This window comes from Copadichromis virginalis, linkage group LG4, assembly GCF_057382275.1.
Source record: "Copadichromis virginalis isolate Kocher_CV1m ecotype Utaka linkage group LG4, C_Virginalis_male_GT1.1, whole genome shotgun sequence".
Taxonomy (NCBI): domain Eukaryota; kingdom Metazoa; phylum Chordata; class Actinopteri; order Cichliformes; family Cichlidae; genus Copadichromis; species Copadichromis virginalis.
Window position 1 is genome coordinate 4,586,763 of NC_140621.1, and position 22,444 is coordinate 4,609,206.

At 44.3% G+C, this 22,444-nt stretch overlaps 1 protein-coding gene across 1 annotated transcript in view; it reads right to left on the minus strand.

Moving 5' to 3' along the window:
• The window catches only part of LOC146710624 (carnitine O-palmitoyltransferase 1, liver isoform-like), a 64,734-nt gene that overhangs the window by 40,413 nt on the left and 1,877 nt on the right, over nucleotides 1-22,444 (minus strand). The window contains exons 2-6 of the mRNA XM_085453216.1: nucleotides 18,213-18,355; nucleotides 6,129-6,268; nucleotides 1,772-1,949; nucleotides 815-916; nucleotides 551-688 (exon numbers count right to left, since the gene is read on the minus strand). Of these exons, the coding sequence (XP_085309342.1) occupies nucleotides 551-688; nucleotides 815-916; nucleotides 1,772-1,949; nucleotides 6,129-6,268; nucleotides 18,213-18,353 (699 nt within the window). The 5' untranslated portion in view covers nucleotides 18,354-18,355. The remainder of the gene's footprint in view (nucleotides 1-550; nucleotides 689-814; nucleotides 917-1,771; nucleotides 1,950-6,128; nucleotides 6,269-18,212; nucleotides 18,356-22,444) is intronic.

Sequence of the window (22,444 nt, forward strand, 5' to 3'; positions counted from 1 at the left end):
TCGCAGATTTCACCTATCGTGGGTTATTCTTAAAACATAACCCCGGTGATGAATGAGGGACCGCTGTATATGCTTTAAATAATCATTAAGATGCTGCTATACTTTTCTGCACTACCAGGCGAGCACAGGAAACATTTGTGGCACCTTCACATTAATATGAAGGCTGTGAAGCGACTCACTGTGAGTGACACAAAGTGTTTGTCAAAACTGCAGCAGAACCACCACAAACACATTTAACTCATTCAAAGCTCAGAGCCGGAAGCTTCAGGATCAAAGCAGCTAAATGATGGGCATGTCCTGTGACCTGGTGAAGTTGTTAACAAGCTGGAGAAATGATGAAAATAACCGACATTTGTGTTGTTATATAAACCTGCTGCACCTGCTCTGGCAAGGTTAAAAAAAAAAAAAGCAGCCATGCACAAATTCATATTCATGAAATTATTGGGGAAATTGTAAAGTTTAGTAATTTGTTTAATTATAAAAATGATATTATGCAGTGAAGAAGATTGTTTTTTGTTTGTACTGGGTGTACTTCCTGCTGAATACCTACATAATTGGTGGCCCACAGAGCTTTAAGTTTCAGGTAGCGTTGGAGGCGGTTCCCCAGATTCGACTCAAACTCATTGGCCAGGTCTGACATGCGTTTAAACTCCGGGTCCGTCAGCAGAGGGCGCACCGACTCCAAGTACTGATAACAGCAAACATTCAGGCAGCGTTAATCTGATTCTTGAACACAAGATGATAAGGATAAGGATGGGGAGAGAAAACAAACTTAAATGTGCCACCATGTGTTCAGGTGTATGTTCACGCTCACCCTGCTCACGGTGTCTTGGATGGCTGGAACGGGGAGGTGAGGTAGAGACGACTGATAGCTGTACAGCAAAGGCTTCCTGCTTGACAGCAACCTCACCAGAGGCTGAAAGAAACAGAGGTCAAAGAGGGGAGACAGTTTTAGACGGTCATTACAGACAGCGTGCTTTCAATAAGAAAATGTAATCTTATCCCTAAAAGAGATTTTCTACCGTTTACAACAAAAACCCTCAGTCTTTGAATATTAGAGAGGGCTGGGTGCGATCTTTATCACAGGAGGAGGTTTAATGACAATGAAAATAAAGTTTCTTTAAAGTAAAGCTCCCTTTCAAAGTTCTCTTCCAGCTAGGAGGCAGATACTGCTCCGATCCAAGACTGAAAAACTGGAGCTGTTTATTTAATCATCATGATTTTCAAAACCAGACTCCATGGACCAATCCTCCAAGATCAGATGAACATTCCTACTTCCAAGCAAAACTCACGCTTAAGCGAGTATTAAGTGTTGCTGTAAATCATCACCAGCAGTAGTTGAATTTTTTCTCCCAGTCAGGGCTCTGCAGGCTTGACAGTGTGTGCTGCCATCTACTGTAGATAACAAACGAGCTCAGAAGCTCGAACAAGCCCCACTTAAAAGGAATTAAACTACAAGAATGAGGCAAAGCAAACAATCCAGTGAGACTGTTACTCTTTCAAATCAGAGAAACATGTTTAAAACAGCTTTACATCATTTCATGTTTGCAGCATTTTTGGACGTGTTATGTGCTTGAAAAGAAAAAACCCACACAACACTATAACATGGAACCATTCAGCCTAAAAATAATCAATGTGCTTTTGGTTCATGTTATCCAACATAAATATTACACAGTCCAGGAAAATATTAATGCAATAACTCCTCGAGTCCAACACACGCACACAGCAGCCTCTGGAGGAAGCTGTGGGACCGAGCAGGAACGTGGCTTACCACCCAGACTTTGGTGGTGTTAGACATCCGGCCGTGCTTTTCAAACATCCACTGGTGGTAGGACAGCAGCAGTTTGAGGCAGAACCTGAGGGCGAGGATGAGGGAGAGCCACAGCAGAGTGCTGAAGACCAGCGCTGACACCATAGTCTGGCCCTGGGCACTGAGGGACATGTGGAGACTGCACAGAGGGAGTGAGATCGCTTTAATGATGCGAGCAGCTACAAGGAAACTTTTTCAATAGACAATAAATAATACAATCTGCAGGAAACTGGGAGGAACAGTCTTGATAAATGACCTTTTTAAGAGATGTCCCGTTGCTCTGTTTGTTACTTTAACAGAGCAGTGGGACATCTCCCATATCTGATAAAATAACTAAAAAAGACAATTTTTGTAATTTTGCCTCTACACACCACCATGGTAATTTACAGCCATATTTATCGGCAACACTCAGAGTCCAGCCCAGAGAGGCTCAGATATAACCAGACAACTGCCTGGTAATCAGTTTCAAATGTGAGGTAATAAGCAGTATTATCTGATTACAGCTACACTAAACACCGATCGGAAGTATTTTTATCTACAGCTAAGAACTGATGCAAAAATAGACTTCAGTGTTAGTGACCAAGACAGCAGCTTTTAGATTCCAGTGGCTCCAAAAACTGCTGCCTTTGACAGGTTAACACAAAATTATAGAATAAATAAATAAATACGTTCTTGATAAATGCAGTTCTCCCCGAATAATCTGTTACTTTAGCAAAACTGAGAAAGTGTGCATTTCACTCACATAGCTCATGTTTAATCTTACCGTGAGGCTTCTGACAGTATAAAAATACAACAGCAACACCTAGCGGGCCACTGAGGAAGTGAACTGTGCATAGTATTAAAAACAATAAGATGTTAGGATATTAGATGTTATGATATTAGATTGCATTTAAAAAGTAATAAACTCATAATGAAGGCAACAAGCACGGGCAGTTCAGTTTTTTTCTGTAGTCTAGTACTGCACTAGTACAGCTTGGTAATCAGGAAAGTGAGTTTTGACTCTCCTGAGAAACCTCGGTTCCTAGCGTTCAGGTGGATGTAACTGAGACACGCCACCTACCTATCAGCTGTTGGCGAAGACACTTGCTGACGGCAGCGGTCGTCCCCAGCAGGACAGTGCACCCCACCACACCACAAAACTAGTCAGGAACATGACAAACGGTCCGAGATGTTGGCCCGGTCTCCAAACTCCCCAGATCCCAATCCGAGCCAGGATGTTTGAAAAACAAGCCCAATCACGGAGGCCCAACCCTACAACCCCAGGAACCCAATGTCTCCATCCCCCTGGAGTCCCACGTCCATGCCCCGACGGGCCAGAGCAGTGTTGGCACCATGAGAGGGGACCTACATACAGTGGGGCAAAAAAGTATTTAGTCAGCCACCGATTGTGCAAGTTCCCCCACTTAAAATGATGACAGAGGTCAGTAATTTGCACCAGAGGTACACTTCAACTGTGAGAGACAGAATGTGAAAAAAAAATCCATGAATCCACATGGTAGGATTTGTAAAGAATTTATTCGTAAATTAGGGTGGAAAATAAGTATTTGGTCACCTCAAACAAGGAAAATCTCTGGCTCTCACAGACCTGTAACGTCTTCTGTAAGAAGCTTTTCTGTCCCCCACTCGTTACCTGTATGAATGGCACCTGTTTGAACTCATCTGTATAAAAGACACCTGTCCACAGCCTCAAACAGTCAGACTCCAAACTCCGCCATGGCCAAGACCAAAGAGCTTTCGAAGGACACCAGGAAAAGTATTGTAGACCTGCACCAGACTGGGAAGAGTGAATCTACAATAGGCAAGCAGCTTGGTGTGAAAAAATCAACTGTGGGAGCAATCATCAGAAAATGGAAGACATACAAGACCACTGATAATCTCCCTCCATCTGGGGCTCCACGCAAGATCTCATCCCGTGGGGTCAAAATGATCATGAGAACGGTGAGCAAAGATCCCAGAACCACACGGGGGCACCTGGTGAATGACCTGCAGAGAGCTGGGACCAAAGTAACAAAGGTCACCATCAGTAACACACTACAACGGCAGGGAATCAAATCCCGCAGTGCCAGACGTGTTCCGCTGCTGAAGCCAGTGCATGTCCAGGCCCGTCTGAAGTTTGCCAGAGAGCACATGGATGATACAGCAGAGGATTGGGAGAATGTCATGTGGTCAGATGAAACCAAAGTAGAACTTTTTGGTATAAACTCAACTCGTCGTGTTTGGAGGAAGAAGAATACTGAGTTGCATCCCAAGAACACCATACCTACTGTGAAGCATGGGGGTGGAAACATCATGCTATGGGGCTGTTTTTCTGCCAAGGGGACAGGACGACTGATCCGTGTTAAGGACAGAATGAATGGGGCCATGTATCGTGAGATTTTGAGCCAAAACCTCCTTCCATCAGTGAGAACTTTGAAGATGAAACGAGGCTGGGTCTTCCAACATGACAATGATCCAAAACACACCGCCCGGGCAACAAAGGAGTGGCTCCGTAAGAAGCATTTGAAAGTCCTGGAGTGGCCTAGCCAGTCTCCAGACCTCAACCCCATAGAAAATCTGTGGCGGGAGTTGAAAGTCCGTGTTGCTCGGCGACAGCCCCAAAACATCACTGCTCTCGAGAAGATCTGCATGGAGGAATGGGCCAAAATACCAGCTACTGTGTGTGCAAACCTGGTAAAGACCGATAGTAAACGTTTGACCTCTGTTATTGCCAACAAAGGTTATGTTACAAAGTATTGAGTTGTATTTTTGTTATTGACCAAATACTTATTTTCCACCCTGATTTACGAATAAATTCTTTACAAATCCTACCATGTGGATTCATGGATTTTTTTTTCACATTCTGTCTCTCACAGTTGAAGTGTACCTCTGGTGCAAATTACTGACCTCTGTCATCATTTTAGGTGGGGGAACTTGCACAATCGCTGGCTGACTAAATACTTTTTTGCCCCACTGTAATATTAGACAGGTGGATTTAATGTGGTGGATGATGAATGTGTGCACTGGTGATTGAGACATGTGATCACCCTTACACTCATGTTGGTTTCAGTTCATTCATGTCACATGTTCAGCTACAGTCATTATAATGAATGTCACTGTTCGCTTTCACCATGCCCTCTATCCTGCCAGTTATATTCATCTGTTTATTAACCTTGCTGTCTGAAATGACTCAGAACATCATGAAGGCAACAGGTGCAGTCAGTGAATCAGTGATGCTTTATGCAAGAATATAAAGCTACAGTTAGTAGTCAGGCTGGTAGGAAGTAGAGGAAAGTTCAGGTTTAAGCACCACACCCACAATCCTCTGTACTGACTCATCTTGTTAACATGCTGAAAAACCTGCTATATATGTATACACAACTCCAGCCCTCCTCACTGTAAGGCCTTAGAGTGCTGCTGCACCTTTAAGAAGGAAAAACTCACACACTTGGAAACACTTCAACTGGACACATAATTCCAGTCCTAGTTATCACAGCAGTTATTGTCATATGGTCCCCATGAGATGTTTTTAATAAAATGTTTCAGGTTTCTGAGTCGCGGCAGCATCACCATTAGCAGCAACACAGCACAGGGACATGAGTGAAACTGTGGGCAAATACAGTGTGCAGAAATAAAAGCTACTAAGCAACATAAAAACATGAGCAAGAGCAAAACCTCCAGAACAACATGGCATCAAAGACATAACAACTGAACTGAGGAGGTAAGGAAGATGCTGGGCTTAAAATAAGCATCACACTATAGTTTCTTGACACTTGATTTGTCTGCAGAACTCTGAGAGAAGTTTGATCAATCATGGGCCTTGCTCGCTTGCTCGCCAAAAGCTCCTTGGGGAAGATACAGAGCTGCTCTCGAGGCGTTCTTCACAATGAATGATTGACAGAACAGCTCTTAGATGTAGAAAAAGAACAAAAAAGTGCTGTGTGAATGGGTGAATGAGCTGTATGAAGTGTTTTACTCGAGTATAGAGTAAAAGTCTATGTGCAACTGTTAAGTCAGATAAAGTACCCATGAACCATTTTACATTTTCACCACTTCATGTATCCACCAATCATGGTAGCTTCATCATTCTCTGCTGCACGCACACACATACATACACTTCGTCCCTGTCGTCACCCACAGCAGACGAGATAAGAGCAGAGTTTACCCTGATAAAGCTAAATTATGATTCCATGTGCTCACCTATTTTTGCACCTTCAGATTTGTTACTTTGATTAAAACAAAACCCAACAACGACACAATTATGGTCTAATTTGTCTACTTTGCATTATCAAATCATTTTGCCCATTTAAAGAACTTTGCCACTGACATTGCCGTTGTGTACCTTAGCGGCAGGTGCTGCTGTATCTTGGTGATGAGCCCCATGCTGGGATCCGACTGCATGTACATGGTGGCCAGGATTCCTATGGCAACGAAGAGCCAGGATGACGGGCTGGCGGGGTACACTCCTTTAATCAGACTGTTCTGTTAGCAGAGAAAAAGAAACAGGCATTGGGATTATTCAGCGGTGGCTCTGAAACAAAGTGCAGGTCAGACCTTCAGAGGTGAAAAACCATCTTCCATTAGCAGCTTTAATAAGGAACGCATTACAGATGTGAATATGATCCAGCACACCTGGTTTCACAGCTGTGTCGTTTCAGATCATTTTTATAAACTTTGCTCTAAAGCCAAACATGACACTGATGTGTTTCTTAATGTTCTAATCATGAGTGGGGAAACATTTATGGGTTTCAACTGTGTTTGGCCTCATTTGATTTCATACACTCACCAACAAACACTGAAGGTTACAAAGAGATTGTTACTGAACATAATGACTTCCCACAAGTGGTGATGCAAATATTAACAGCTGTCACCCAGAAGGGCAAACATCATACCAGGGTTACCCAGGTAGACCACGTAATACTGCCATGTGCAGTCAGCCCCATCCTGGACACGAATGACCCGCCTACTTCTCACAAAGGTAACAACAAGTAGAGAGTGCTGATTTGGCGGAAACACTGAAATTGAGTCAACGTTCAACTGCATACAGACTTCTGATGTGTAGCAGTATAAAACCACGTGACCACACGTGAAGCACGTCAGTGATTGTGAAATAATAGTAATCCTCTTGCAGCTGAAATGTTAACAAATCTTATATTGACAAAAAAAAAAAGTAACAATGAAGGCATTCCCTTCCTGATTAATGGTATTCCAAGTATACCACGATAACTGTCAGTGAAAAGTAATAATTTTGAAAAACAGACATTATGACAGGACAATTAACAACATTTAACCTGTTTGTTTGCATTACTGATGAAGCTCAACACACACAGGCCTTCTCTGGATTTTGGTTGCTGAACAAAAGCTTAAAACTGAATCAGTCGATATCATTACAGCGGTGGTGCTGCCAGCAGGGAAGCTGCAAACTCTGCAACATCAAACCCAACATGGTTGAAGGGCGTTTCTCCCGTTTCTGCTTTCCTTTTCCTTTTCATTTATTGGCTGATATAAACGCCAATACCAATATATCTGCAAATAGCTAACATTGATAGATGTTTTGGCCCAGCTGATAAATCCATCAGGCACAAATCAGTAGAGATATTACAATAAAAAGTCCAAAGTCTAGGTTTTATTTTCATTTCAGTTAACTAAAATATTTTTCTCTTATTAGTGCTTACAGATACAGACAGGTTTCACAGCAGCATCAAAGCACATCCTGCAGGTGTTTCAGGAGCATGAGTCCATAGTGAGACTGCAGGTGCACTGTAGTGTTTAAAGCTGAAACCCTTTATCAAGCAGGAAGAAACATTTCGCCTGATATGAGACTTTCTTTAAAGCACTTTGTTACCTCAGCTCCTGCACAGCTGATTTTAGAGATGGACAGATCCGATATTACGTATCGGTATCGGTCTGATACTGACGTAAATCACTGGATCGGATATCGGAGAGAAATAAAAAATGTAATCCGATCCATTAAATATCAAAAAAGCACCTCACAAAACTTTCGACACGGCGTAACTCAGCTCGTAGCACGTCGGAGCAGTGTGCTCACGTGATAGAGCGGCTGTGGCATGCAAGACCTGTTGTCTGGTTGAGTATTTGTAGCCTCGCTACCAACCCGGCATTTCATCTCCGAGGAAGTGATCCCAGAGAGAAGTAAAGCAAGTGTGTAAGTTCATCTCTGAATGTTTGTAAAGCATTCCCGCGCTAAGCTTAACAAACGATATATGGAGCGACTGCCTCTTCTGGCTGCTACTTCAATCATGAAACTGATCAATGATCAGCTGATCAGCTTTTTTGTCACCAGTCCGTCTCTCTTGTTTGTTTTTGGCCCACTTTGCACCAGAAAGAGGAAACCAGCGGCTGAACAACAGCAGCACGTTTAAGCTTGATCAGCTGTTGTTAGAATGTATTTAATATTACTTTCTACACCAGGATCTTTTTCTACTTAGCTGACGCTGGTAACTGTGCAGGGGCGGATCTAGCAAAGTTTAGCCAGGGGGGCTGATAGGGCATGAACAGGGAAAAGGGGGCACAAAGACATACTTTTCTTTCTTATTCTCATTTAAAATGTCGAGCTTTTAATAAATAATTATCTGAATCTTACAACCAAAGTTTTAATCTGATGTGAAATGTATAGAAGTCCATTACTGTATATAGTAACTGTTAAGTCTAAGGCTACGTTCACACTGCAGGCGAAAGCGCATCAAATCTGATTTTTTTGACCCTATGCGACCGTGGCTCAGGGGTTTGGGAATCGCATCTGTAACCGGAAGGTCGCGGTTCGATCCCCGGGCTCTCTGTCCTGGTCGTTGTGTCCTTGGGCAAGATACTTTACCCTAGAGTCTGCCCCAGGGCAGCTGTGGCTACAACTGTAGCTGCCTCCACCAGTGTGTGAATGTTAGAGTGAATGAATAGTGGCATTGTAAAGCGCTTTGGGTGCCTTGAAAAGCGTTATATAAATGCAATCCATTATTATTATTATTCATATCCGATCATGCTATGACAGTGTGAACGGCGCAAATCCGATATTTTCAAATCCGATCTGGGTCACTTTCGTATGTGGTACTGAATCCGATACATATCCGATGTTTTAGAAAGCGACGGTTTGAACGGTCATGTCGCATTAAATCCATTTTTTACGTCACTGACACAAGACTGAAGCCAATTATCAGCGCTGGAGAAGACATCGTGAACGCTTCCTGGCCATCCAGTGTAGATGTTAGTGAAACTGTTGGGAAGACAACGTAAACATTTTATTTGTACTGTATAATCTGCAGATTCTGACAGAAATCTGCAGCTATCCTTTGAAGCAGCGCTCCTCTAAAACATCAATAAGGGTCATTATTAGGTTATTTACATTATTATGTAAATAACAAAATAACTTAAAGCAAAAATTGGGAAACGTGAAGTCCGAAGTCTTTATATTAAGGGCCATCAGTCAAACAATATAGTTTGTTCTGGGTCTAAACAGAGCGCGTTGTGTGTGACATCTTCTTTTGCGCATGCGGCCGCTTTGAGCGTTCACACTAGAGCGCGTTTGCTGTCGCATTTTATTTGTAGTGTGAACGAGCAGACAAAAAAATCAGATTTGATCAAAAAATCGGAATTGAGCATCAAGACCTGCAGTGTGAACGTAGCCTCATATACCCTAGTAAGCTATAGTACTTTTTCCTTTGGGAACCATCTGTGCAGTCTGCAATTCTGTTGAAGAAAGATGTTGACTCCACCGTAATTGTCGGGCTATAAGCCGCTACTTTTTGCACAAGCTTTGAACCCTGCGGCTTTTAGTCAGGTGCGGCTTTTCTATGGATTGTCCATGATTTTTGTCATATCGTAAGATTTGTTCCGCTGTTGTACAGCACTACATTGCCTGGCGGAAGGGCATGTGATCAGACACTCTGTCACGGTTTGCGGGGCAAGCCGTGTGGATTTGTAGTGAGGATCCAAAAGGCGGCAGCTCTGGTGCAGGTGAGTGTTTATTTACAGCAGTGGGTACAAACAGCAACAGGGTGTGAACATGAAACCGAAACCTAAACTGGGTAAACTAACACACAAACCAGGAATGACGGTGCAGGGAGGTCCGGGGAAATACATGCAGGGAGACCGAGGGGAAACAACACAGACGAACCAGCAACTACTATGACAGAAGACACAACTTAAATACACTCAGAGAACACAGCTGGGAGTAATTAACATGACGAGACTAGGGAGGCAAACTGAAAACACTCACATAAGACACAGACCTTCACAATAAAACAGGAACTTACACATGAAAGGACACAAACTAAGAAACGCGGACTAGATACAGGAACACACGGGCAGAACAGAGTAACACTAACCAGAGGAAGAACAGAACCAAAATCGCGAAGAGAAAACACAAAACGCTGGGTCAAAAGGACCCAGGATCATGACAGTACCCCCCCCTCAAAGGCTGGCTCCAGACAGCCCAACAAGAAACAAAACAGCCAGAAAAAACAGAACACAACCCGACCAGGGCGGGCGGCGGGGGACCCAGGAAGGAGGGCTCGAAGCAAAACAAAACCGGAGCACCAGAAGGCCAAAAGACAAAAACAAAAAACGAGCCCAAAACCAAAAGAAACGAAGCACACCAAAACACGGGAAAAAAAAAACAGAGTCCAAAACAGAAGAGTTCAGGGGGCCGACAGCACAGGAGTCCAAAACAGTTCAGGGGGCCGGCCAGGGGGCCAACAGCACAGGAGTCCAAAACAGTTCGGGGGGCCGACCGTGCGGACGGCAGCGGCGGCGCCCAAGTGTCAGGCTTGGAGGGCACAGGACCAGGCGACGCTGAAGCAGAGGCAGGACCAGGCGATGCTGAAGCAGAGGCAGGACCAGGCGATGCTGAAGCAGAGGCAGAGGCTGGCCCAGGCGTAGCAGAAGCACAGGCTGGACCAGGCGTAACAGAAGCACAGGCTGGACCAGGCGTAGCAGAAGCACAGGCAGAAGCAGCTGGACCAGGCGTAGCAGAAGCACAGGCGGATGCAGCTGGACCAGGCGTAGCAGAAGCACAGGCGGATGCAGCTGGACCAGGCGTAGCAGAAGCAGAGGCCGCAGGACCAGGCGTAGCAGAAGACTCTGATGAGGCCGGACCAGACGAGGACGAAGACTCTGATGAGGCCGGACCAGACGAGGACGAAGACTCGGATGAGGCCGGACCAGGCGAGGACGAAGACGAGGACTCGGATGACGCCGGACCAGACGAGGACGAAGACGAGGACTCGGATGAAGCTGGACCAGACGAGGACGAAGACGAAGACTCGGATGAAGCTGAACCAGACGAGGATGAAGACTCGGATGAAGCTGGACCAGACGAGGACGAAGACTCGGATGAAGCTGGACCAGGCGACGCCGAAGCGGCCGCAGGTGGCGGCTGGACAGGCTCCTCGGGCCCTCCAGCGGAGACAGGAGGCTGAACGGGCCCCTCGGACCCTCCAGCCGACGAGGCATGAGGCTGGTGTGGTTCTTCGGAACCACCAGCTGACAAGGAAGGCTGCTGGACGGGCTCCTCGGGCCCCCCAGCTGAAACAGGAGACAAAGGCCGGAGCGGTCCGTCGGACCCTCCAGCGGAGACACGAGACGAAGGCCGGAGCAGTCCCTCGGACCCTCCAGCGGAGATACGAGACGAAGGCTGGACGGGCCCCTTGGACCCTCCAGCAGAAGCCATCACAAAGCCAGCAGGCATGGAGTCCACTGGCAGACATGAAGGAAATGGGTGCTGTGCTGAGCACTGGCCCTGCTCAGACAGCACTGACACGGGGCACTTCCCAGGTGGCTGCTTAAACTCCAGGGGTCCAGAATCAGCTGAGGACTGGGACCTAGCCTCTGGGGAAGCCCTGGAGCGGCAAACAGTGCCAATGGCGGCTGAATCATGAAAAGCACCTCGAATAGGACTTGGGCTTTCTCCCTGCACGGAGTGAACGGGTGGAACCGGTAATGCTGGAGCCAGAGCTACTGGGGCCTGCGCTACAGGCGGCACTGGAGCTACTGGGGCCTGCGCTACAGGCGGCACTGGAGACGGAGCTGAGGGTGGCACTGGAGACGGAGCTGAGGGTGGCACTGGAGATGGAGCTGAGGGTGGCACTGGAGACGGAGCTGAGGGTGGCACTGGAGACGGAGCTGAGGGTGGCACTGGCTGCGGGGGAGCTAACTGGGCTGAGAGTGGCTGCGCGGGAGCTAACTGGGCTGAGAGTGGCTGCGGGGGAGCTAACTGAGCTGAGAGTGGCTGCGGGGGAGGTGATATGCTGTTCACAAAGTCATCTGCCGCACAGAACACCGCCCCTGAATGAAAAGTCATACAGTCCGCAAATGGAAAACAGTCCTCACTCACCACAGCCGGCGAATTAGAAGTCCGAACGTCCAGCTGTGGGGTGGCGCGCTTGCGGCGCGATCGGCGTCTCCTCCCCGCAGACGGCTCCGACGGGCCGGGCAAGATCGCATCCGGCGAGTCGGGCAGCGAGGCAGGAGTGGCTGAGAGAAGGTGGGGTGTGTGCCGGAGAAAAGCCTGTATGGTCGGAGGAAGTGAATTTAGTAGCCATGGCAGGCCGGAAAAGAGCCGTTGTAGCCGACCTTCCACGGCGCGGCGAAGCTCGTACGGAGGATTCTCCAGCCACAGCCCGAGGAGGATCTCCACATTGTAGCCGATGTCATCCTGGAGCTCCTCGGACGGATTGACTGCCGCTGGGTCCATGGTGGCTGGTTCGTTCTGTCATGGTTTGCGGGGCAAGTCGTGTGGATTTGTAGTGAGGATCCAAAAGGCGGCAGCTCTGGTGCAGGTGAGTGTTTATTTACAGCAGTGGGTACAAACAGCAACAGGGTGTGAACATGAAACCGAAACCTAAACTGGGTAAACTAACACACAAACCAGGAATGACGGTGCAGGGAGGTCCGGGGAAATACATGCAGGGAGACCGAGGGGAAACAACACAGACGAACCAGCAACTACTATGACAGAAGACACAACTTAAATACACTCAGAGAACACAGGGGGATTACATACAGGTGGGGACACAGCTGGGAGTAATTAACATGACGAGACTAGGGAGGCAAACTGAAAACACTCACATAAGACACCGACCTTCACAATAAAACAGGAACTTACACATGAAAGGACACAAACTAAGAAACGCGGACTAGATACAGGAACACACGGGCAGAACAGAGTAACACTAACCAGAGGAAGAACAGAACCAAAATCGCGAAGAGAAAACACAAAACGCTGGGTCAAAAGGACCCAGGATCATGACACACACAGTATCGGGGTTCAAGAGTGGTGTGTTGGTCACATGTCCATCTGCCAGGAAACATAGTGCCATACAAGTAGCGCGAAAAACAAACTTCAAAGTAGCGCTACGCGTTCAGCGGGAGGCGTGGATGACGAGCGGCGATAAACTTGCGAAAAGCAAGTTATGCTCAACTCCACCGGTGGAATCTGACAGCGTGGAAAAGTGTGAAAACATCCACGATCACCAACGGATTTCGAAGGGCTGGACTGCTGCATGATGGAGAGGAGGACACCGCCACGGCCCTTCAGAGGGTGTTTGACTCTGACTCTGACAACGAGGATTTCTTTGGTTGGTTTTGAAAGTGACAACGAAGGAGAGAAGCGGAGAGTGGATGACGAATCCACCCTGAGCCTGTTCGTTTCCGACACTGGAGGAGAGGACTTTGGTGGTTTTAGTGCAGGAAGAAGAGAAAGATGGTGGTGAAGGACTGACTTTTCTTCTTGTTGAAGCCGTGTCACTGCACCTGAGCCTAAAAGGTAGGCCGAATCTATTTTTCTGGTGTGCTGTAGGTTACTGTTATGTACTACATTTGTTACTCATTTATGAAGCACAGTACATGTTTCGTACTTGTAATTACCGCTACTTGTACTTTGCATAAAAAGTTATGCAAATATGTACCCATAACTTGTTTTTCACAATATTAATAAAAGTGATTTCTCCAAACAGCCGTCTCTTTCTTGACAATTCCCTTTGTGCATATTCTCTTACATATGATGAGTCAACATTGAAACACCTGCGGCTTTTAGTCAGGTGCGGCTAATGTATGTACAAAACAGGATTTTCCCCTAATTTTAGCTTGTGCGGCTAATATTCAGGTGCGCTCTGTAGTCCGGGAAATACGGTACTTAATTATTCTTGAAAAATAATTTATTTTTTTGCATTTTTTTTTTAACTGCATCAAATTAAAGTTGATTACGTTGATTAAGCATCATGAGGTGGGGGTGGGGGTGGTTCCCTGTTTTTTTTTTGTTTTGCTGGGAGTTTGCAACCCTATTAGTTAGGTTGCTTACTCTTTAAAATACCAGAATAGGGAGGATGGAGCAGGTTTAAGTTTATTAGATTGATCAGTGATGAACTATGAAATATTTTGGGTGCAGTGTATTTTTTGCATACAGGTATAACAGAATAGCTTAAGTGTTTTTTTTAAACTTCAGTTTGAACTTATACAAAATGCAGCAAGATGTTTTAAAAAAAACTGTTTTATTGATTAAAAAACACTATATTGGATTCAGATCGGGATCGGCCGGTATCCAAATTTATGATATCGGTATCGAACATAAAAAAGTGGTATCGTGCCATCTCTAGGTGATTTAACCACGATCACAGTGACAGCATGTGCCTATGGAGCGCCAGGACTGCAATAATGAATTAATTAAATACACCATTAAATAATTAATTAAATGTGGCAATAATTAATTAAAATTGGAATTAATTCATTAAATAAATAGTTATGACACATGTAATTAATTAATTATTGACACATTTAATTAATTATTTAATGATATATTTATTTATTTCATTTTGGCAGTCCTGACGCCTGGCTCTCATCATGAAATAATTTTATCTGTCAGCCTCACCCATCAAACTCAGGGGGCGGGGTTAACGCTGATCGAGTCAAAACCATTGCTTTGGCCTGGTGGCCATTGTTTCTAGCACACAACAACCGGCATGTGGAAGCTAACAGAACTGAGCTTTGAAAAACCCTGTTTGTGTGTCACCAAATACAGTTTTAATATTTTTTTAGCCGAGAATGTAGTGGTTTAATCTTCATGTGTCTGGTCGGTTTGTCAAGATACAGCCTCTTTGCAAAAGTGTTTCGATGATTTCGGAGATGTCTGCCCAGTCTCACGGCAAAGCGTGGGATAGACCCGCTCGCCTCGCAAGCAATCCCACCGACAAAGCGCAGGCCCCGGTACACAGCTGTAGTAACCCCCGCTGACTTCTTTTACTGAGGTTATATTTATCGGTGTTTTATTTCCTGATGTTCTTATGTGTCCTACGTGTTTCAGTCGCCAATTCTGAATTATAACTAACATTAAAAACATGTTTAAGGAGGAGAGAGAGCAAATAAATCTGTTTAACATCTGATCTTTGGGTTTTTGTTCAGTAATCAGCGTGACCTGTGTATAAACACATAAAAGAGATAACGTTGGTGTTTCCGTCATGTAGTAACTGCTGGCTTTAACTGTACAAAGGTTGTTCGACACTATGAAACACATACAGACTTCATGATGTTCGGCTAATATTTTTATTGTGAATATTAATCATGCTGACCTCGCTCTGTACACCACGCAGCGAGGTCAGCATATCCACGATATCCTCAGCTCCATGAGTTAACACAAAGTTTCCCAGCTGACTATCTAACTGCCAACTATTCCAGAGACGTGAAAATATACAGCATAAAGAAAAGTGTAAGAGACTCAGCAGCAGATTAGAATAACAGTTATACATTTAATAAATCACCAAATGAATCCAAGAAACGAGCAAACCTGTTCCGACAATTTGAATTTGTATTCCCTCAGCTGCAGACTCGCTGCTGTTTAAATGTTTGAAAAGGAAGATTAGATATAAACAAACGTCAAACATAGACTCAGTCTGCCTTCACATTTGATATGAGGCCAGCACGTATAGTGGCTGTGTCCTGTTTTAAGATCATACGTGTAAAATTGTTGTCTGACCTCCGTCGATCCAGCCGCTCAGAGTCCGTGGTTACCATGGTTACTGCATAAGCAGCTATAATGTTAACAGCTGGCACTGAGGAAACCTCCCGGCAGCATGGGTGTTTATGTTTTTCACTGCAAAAGAACCGTCTGAATGGTTAACTGAAGTTAACTTGGATAAATTATAGTTAAGGAGTATCACAGATAACGCCTACGTGAGCTGTGCGACTGTTCACCACTACACTGAAATCAGTAGGCTATTACTGAAATACACGTGCTATATCATAAACTGTGATATAAATAGGGAGGTCCTATTAACATGTTTAGTTTTACAGGACACCTTCCTGCCTTTAGTCTCATTCATGAGCAGTATTAGTTTTCTTCTAACATCCAGAAGTCTGCACAATGTGTTTCATAGTTTGTAACAAGCCTTTGACAGGTAAACATAACATGACCGAAAAAGCAAAAAAAAAAAAGAGAGAGAGAGAGTTGACATAAGAAGAGAAAATGCTCTCAATTATGGAGACAGGCAAATGGTTCATTTATGTTTGATGTGTGGTTCACATTTGTGTGGCTGTTAATAAAGTCAGTGCGCTCTAGGGGGCGTATGCGTTCATCAAAATGGCCGAAGGCTGATGTGTGTTTATTCCTCCCTAAATATCGTCGCTGAAGTTCGCCATGCACGTCAGATTTTCCTGTGCATTTTTATACCTCTGCCAACAGAGAGAGAGAAAAAAAAATCACATTCTAACAGACAGCTGGTGCTTAGAATACAGTTGAATAACTATTAAAAAACAGATGATATAATATTTCTGTCCAGGTTGCAGACTTCATGATGAACATGCTGTTGCAAACTCTGCTCCTCTCGGTGGAAATGTGCCTTCTCTTTGTATAAAAACATTTTAAAAGTCAGTTTAATCTCAGAATTCACTGTTAAATCCAAAACACACCAGATAAAGAAAAACGAATAGTTCAGTCTAACACATGTGCCAGTGAACCATTAAACGTCTGTGAAACTATGCAGTTATGAAACGTAACTTTAACCTCAGCCAAACCGATTTGCTCAGTTGTAAATAAAACAGCGAAGTAAACGTGACCCGACAGACAGAACCTGAGTGAATGAAGTCCAGCGTTTAACCACTGAGAGTTAAAACTCAGCTGAGGTTTCAAAGCTGTGTGCCGGTGATTGGACATCAGCCGCTGATGAAGCTGGTTCGCCTATAAAGTGCTCTGTAAGGAAACAAGCTCCAGCAGCTCTGCGCTCGGGGAAAACACTATATTTACTTATCTTGTGCAGAAAAATGCGCTGACATTGCGTTATATCGAGCACCAGCTGCCCAGTTAAACTGTGACTATCACCAGGTAACGTAGGCGTGTTTCTTGAATTAGCAGCAGGTGTTAAACAGCTGACAGATGAGGAGGAGGATGCATGCAGGTAAACTGAGGGTCTGCTGAGCTGATCGCTGGTTTCGTGAGAAAAATGTCAGCTCGTTCTTTATGTTACAGAAGCACAGAGACACAAGACCAGGCGGAAAGAGACGATCGTTCGGTGAAAATGAGAATCTGCGAATGCAACATGTGGAACACGGAGAGTGGAATATGTAAACAAACCGGTTAATGTACCCCCTCGGTGCACTCTGCATGCTAACTGTTAGCAGAGCTAGTGAAATCTCTGAAAACATCTGAGCACTTTTGCAAACATGTTCTATGTTGACAACCTGACCAGACATACGTCGCGACATTTGCGGCTAAAACACTGTTAAAAGTGTACCTGGTGACAGAAAAACGGGGTATTTTAAAACTACACCACCACCATTGCTGCTTGTGATTTGATCTGCATTCTGGGATACCTGCCTGCCCCAAGTCTACACAAGCAATCGATTATCTAGGATCGACCTGTTTGGACTTACTTTGCACGGCAACCAATCAAATGTTAGAGAAGCTGCATGGGCAGCGTTAACCCCGCCTCCTGAGTTTGATGGGTGAGGCTGACAGATAAAATTATTTCATGACGAGAGCCAGGCGCCATGACTGCCAAAATGAAATAAATAAATATATCATTAAATAATTAATTAAATGTGTCAATAATTAATTAAAATGTGAAATACATAAATAATTAATTAAATGTGTCAATAATTAATTAATTACATGTGTCATAACTATTTATTTAATGAATTAATTCCAATTTTAATTAATTATTGCCACATTTAATTAATTATTTAATGGTGTATTTAATTAATTCATTATGGCAGTCCTGGCGTTCTATATGTGCCACCCATTCCACCTGGAGTCTCCTCCAAGCATTAAACATTTATGGGATTCTCATACCTTTGTCCCCCCCCCACTAGTACAATTTTGCATTTTGAACATTCTAATGAAATAAATGCTTTAAATGAACAGTAAACAACTTTTTTTTTTTTAAATAAATCGTACACAGCCTGATTAGTCTGGGGTTGTGATGCTCACCCTCACGCGGCTGACTCGCTTCTTCCAGGATCGTACTCCAGACAGGTAGATCTGGTTCAGCGCCTGGTAGGACAGCTGCAGATCGATGCCCTCTGGTGTTATGGTGAACTGGAATGCCACTGCCTGGTGGGCCTCTGCCATTTCTATGGAAACACAAGCACAAATGTGAACACCAAGAGGAAGCGGTGTTTTGTTTACTTCTTATCTGATCCAAAACTAAACTCGATCTCTGCAGCCAGGAAACCATCATGACTTTGACTGTGATTGTGGAGAAGAATTTCATAACCTGTAAATTTTTGGCTTGCTTTATGAATGAACAGCCAATTTGATAAGCCTCAACGTAGCTCTCTGCACGATATTGTTACACTAATTTAATGAATCATTGGAATGTCGTTGTCTCACGGCAGCCCCATGCACACAGAGTACATGCTGCTTGCTGCTTGACTAAACCTGCAGTTGTACAGTCTGTTTCAACACTGAACTGTGTAAACAGCAGCCACCACGCCGACACGTCTCATCCTCAGTGAGCTCCACGCAACACATTTAATAACTTCAGTGGCATTTCTGGAACAAGCTAGATTTTGGCTTGTATAATTGCATATAACTCATCCTTTTTCCTATCAGACTTAAATTTCTGACCAGGATTTGGCAAGTCTGAGCAAATACCATCGTGCCTTCAGCAGCAGACAGACAGACCAGGTTTAACAGGAGGAACACGAGTCTGACAGGCAGTTTCACTGGAGGACTGACTAAATACTCTGAGTCACCGCTGCTCCTTGTTAGCGGAACATTGAATGACATCACTGGTTTCTCTGATGTTTTTTTGGAGTAAGGGTTCCGTTGAGGGGCAGGAGAAGAGCCTAGAGGGGCCACATGCAGACTAACAAAGTTTCAAGTAAAAGATGGTGATCCAACACCCATGAAGTTACAGAAAGCAGGCAACACACAATCTTTGAAGTCACGTTGCAGGGAGCGTGTTTGTGTTATTGCTTCCTCTTCTCGCTGCGCAGCCAAGCAACTGATTGCCACACATTTCTCACTTCCAACAACTATTTCTCTGCTGGTGTGTGTGAACGTGGGAGGGGTGGATGTGGACAAGCAGACACTGTCTCACAATGAACGCAGTTGCTGAAACTTTGCCCGAGGACACAGAACTGTTGTGTTCTCGGGAGGACGGATGAATGATCTGGATTCCTCCATAACCATAACTTGTGAACCCAAACAAGGTTTAACTGCCTTGTTTAAAAGCCCCACAGTGCTGGATTTCATTAGTACAGAGGTTCAGTCTTGCTTAAATAATAACTTGTGAGAAAAAAATAAATATTGGTAGGTGCTTTAATCTTCAACTGACAATATTTTGTATGTGTATTTGCTGACTAACTTAATAACTTGTCCGATATCGGTTTGTAGCAGCTAGTGTTGGGTGATATGGAAAAAATATTTATCACGATATGAATTATTTTATATCACGATAACGATATATATCACAATATACCACCTGACCTGTGGTCATATGGAAAGTATGCAGTCTGTAAACAGCGAGCGCAGAGGGTGGAGTCATTGTTAATGAAATGGATGGTTACGCTCATGTAGGACTGTGCATCTCTGCTCGTCCATAGGTCAGTCGTCAAAGCATAATGCACAACACTGCAAACATCCTTCTCTTCTTTGGCCCGGCATGCGTCATATAAGCGAGGCAACTCGACTTTACTGAAGTGCTTATGACCGGGCATAACGTACCTCAGATCAAGGACTTTGACGAGGTCATGAAAGCTGTCCTTCTCAACTACATAAACAGGGGCCATGAATTTACAAATGTAATGCGAGACGGCTCCTGTGGTTTGTTTATGGCGCTTGGACGTTTTCTCATAAGAGCCTTGTGTGAAAGACTGCTATATCTTCGGCTGGCTATAGTTTTTCTTTTCCCAACTTGCTGCAAAAAAACAGCATGTGCATCAAAATAAACGATTTCCAACAGTTTAATTTGAGTTCTAAGCATCCCAGAAATGATACAGAAACGCATAAAGTCAAACATAACTTTTAAAAACACCAGTATAGGCTTATAAGGCCCTGAAGGTAAAAAAAACAAACAAACAAAAAACTACATTTTCCGCGAAAATGACGTCACTTCCGGTTCCGGGCAGGTAATGGCGGACATGCGATAGTTCGCGCTGACCAACAACAACACTTCCAACATAGGAAGTGTTATGAAAAGTTGTTCGGCAAAGCGTGTTTCTGGAATATTATGTTTTTGTTGCTGCAAGTGCTTTTTATGCAATTTTTGCAAAGCTATATGTGGAAGGAAACCGTGACCGAGGACAAGCTGGTAGCATAAGATTTAAATGGCCTGTATTTGTATAGCGCTTTTCTAGTCCCTAAGGACCCCAAAGCACTTTACACATTCAGTCATCCACACATTCACACACTGGTGATGGCAGCTACATTGTAGCCACAGCCACCCTGGGGCGCACTGACAGAGGCGAGGCTGCCGGACACTGGCGCCACCGGGCCCTCTGACCACCACCAGTAGGCAACGGGTGAAGAGTATTGCCCAAGGACACAACGACCGAGACTGTCCAAGCCGGGGCTCGAACCGGCAACCTTCCAATTACAAGGCGAACTCCACAATCGCCCCAAGATGTAAGTACAACTCCTCCGGTTTCATATGCAAAAAAAATTATTGCCCTAGCTTACATGGTTCCAGTTATACAGGGATTTAAAAATAATTAGGCAAAACGGAGCGTGCCCACTCCGACCGGTTAATGACATATTTTATGTAATAATTTATAAAATTAGGTTAGAAACGATAGAAGACAAATGGCACGATAGACACTTTTCTATCGTCCACACGATATATATATCGTCATATCGCCCAGCTCTAAATGGTAAATGGTAAATGGCCTGTATTTATATAGCGCTTTACTAGTCCCTACGGACCCCAAAGCGCTTTACATATCCAGTCATCCACCCATTCACACACACATTCACACACTGGTGATGGCAAGCTACATTGTAGCCACAGCCACCCTGGGGCGCACTGACAGAGGCGAGGCTGCCGGACACTGGCGCCACCGGGCCCTCTGACCACCACCAGTAGGCAACGGGTGAAGTGTCTTGCCCAAGGACACAACGACCGAGACTGTCCAAGCCAGGGCTCGAACCGGCAACCTTCCGATTACAAGGCGAACTCCTAACTCTTGAGCCAGCTCTAGTAGCAGCTCAGCAGTTCTGGGTCTTCTTTAGTCACCATTTGTCTTTCATGATACTTCAAATGTGAAAAGTCTGGACCGCAAGCCATTCAGCAGCCGGACTAATTTACTAAAATGCCATGCTGTTGTAATAAGTGCAGTGCGTGGTTTAGAAATGTTTTGCTGAAATATGCCAGGCTTTCCCTGTAAATTATGTCATTTGGATGGAAGCAGATGTGCAAGCTGCAAATCACAAATTTTTTTTTGTGAGCATTCATTTTGTCAGTTCAAACATTTGATGCATTTTCTCTGTTCAACTCCAAATAAAATATGGGTGCATGAAATTTGCAAATCTTTGCAGTCTGTTTTCATTTACATTTTACCCAGTGCACCAACTGTTTTATAACCTTGCACTGTTTTTGTAGTTACACTGTTAAACTGCTTTACTGTCAAGCAGTTACACACTTCACTTGGAATTTCCAGGAAAAACATCACTTGGGATGCTTTTGTGCTTATATTTGACTTATGCTGTGTCACTATAATGCTGCTGCCGGTAACTTGTGGCAATATATTTATACTCTAAACTAGAGATGGACCGATCCGATATTACGTATCGGTCCGAAACTAGCGTAAATCACTGGATCGGATATTGGAGAGAAACAAAAAAATGTAATCCGATCCATTAAATATCAAAAAAGCACCTCACAAAACTTGCGACACAGCATAACTCGGCTCATAACCGTAGCACGTCGGACCAGTGAAAAGGGAAAAGGGGGCACAAAGACATACTTTTCTTTCTTATTCTCATTTAAAATGTCGAGCTTTTAATAAATAATTATCTGAATCTTACACCCAAAGTTTTAATCTGATGTAAAATGTATAGAAGTCCATTACTGTATATAGTAACTATTAGGTCTAATATACCCTAGTAAGCTATAGTACTTTTTCCTTTGGGAGGGAACCATCTGTGCAGTCTGCAGTTCTGTTGAAGAAAGATGTTGAATCTATTTAATATTTCTTGAAAAATAATTTATTTCTGTGCTT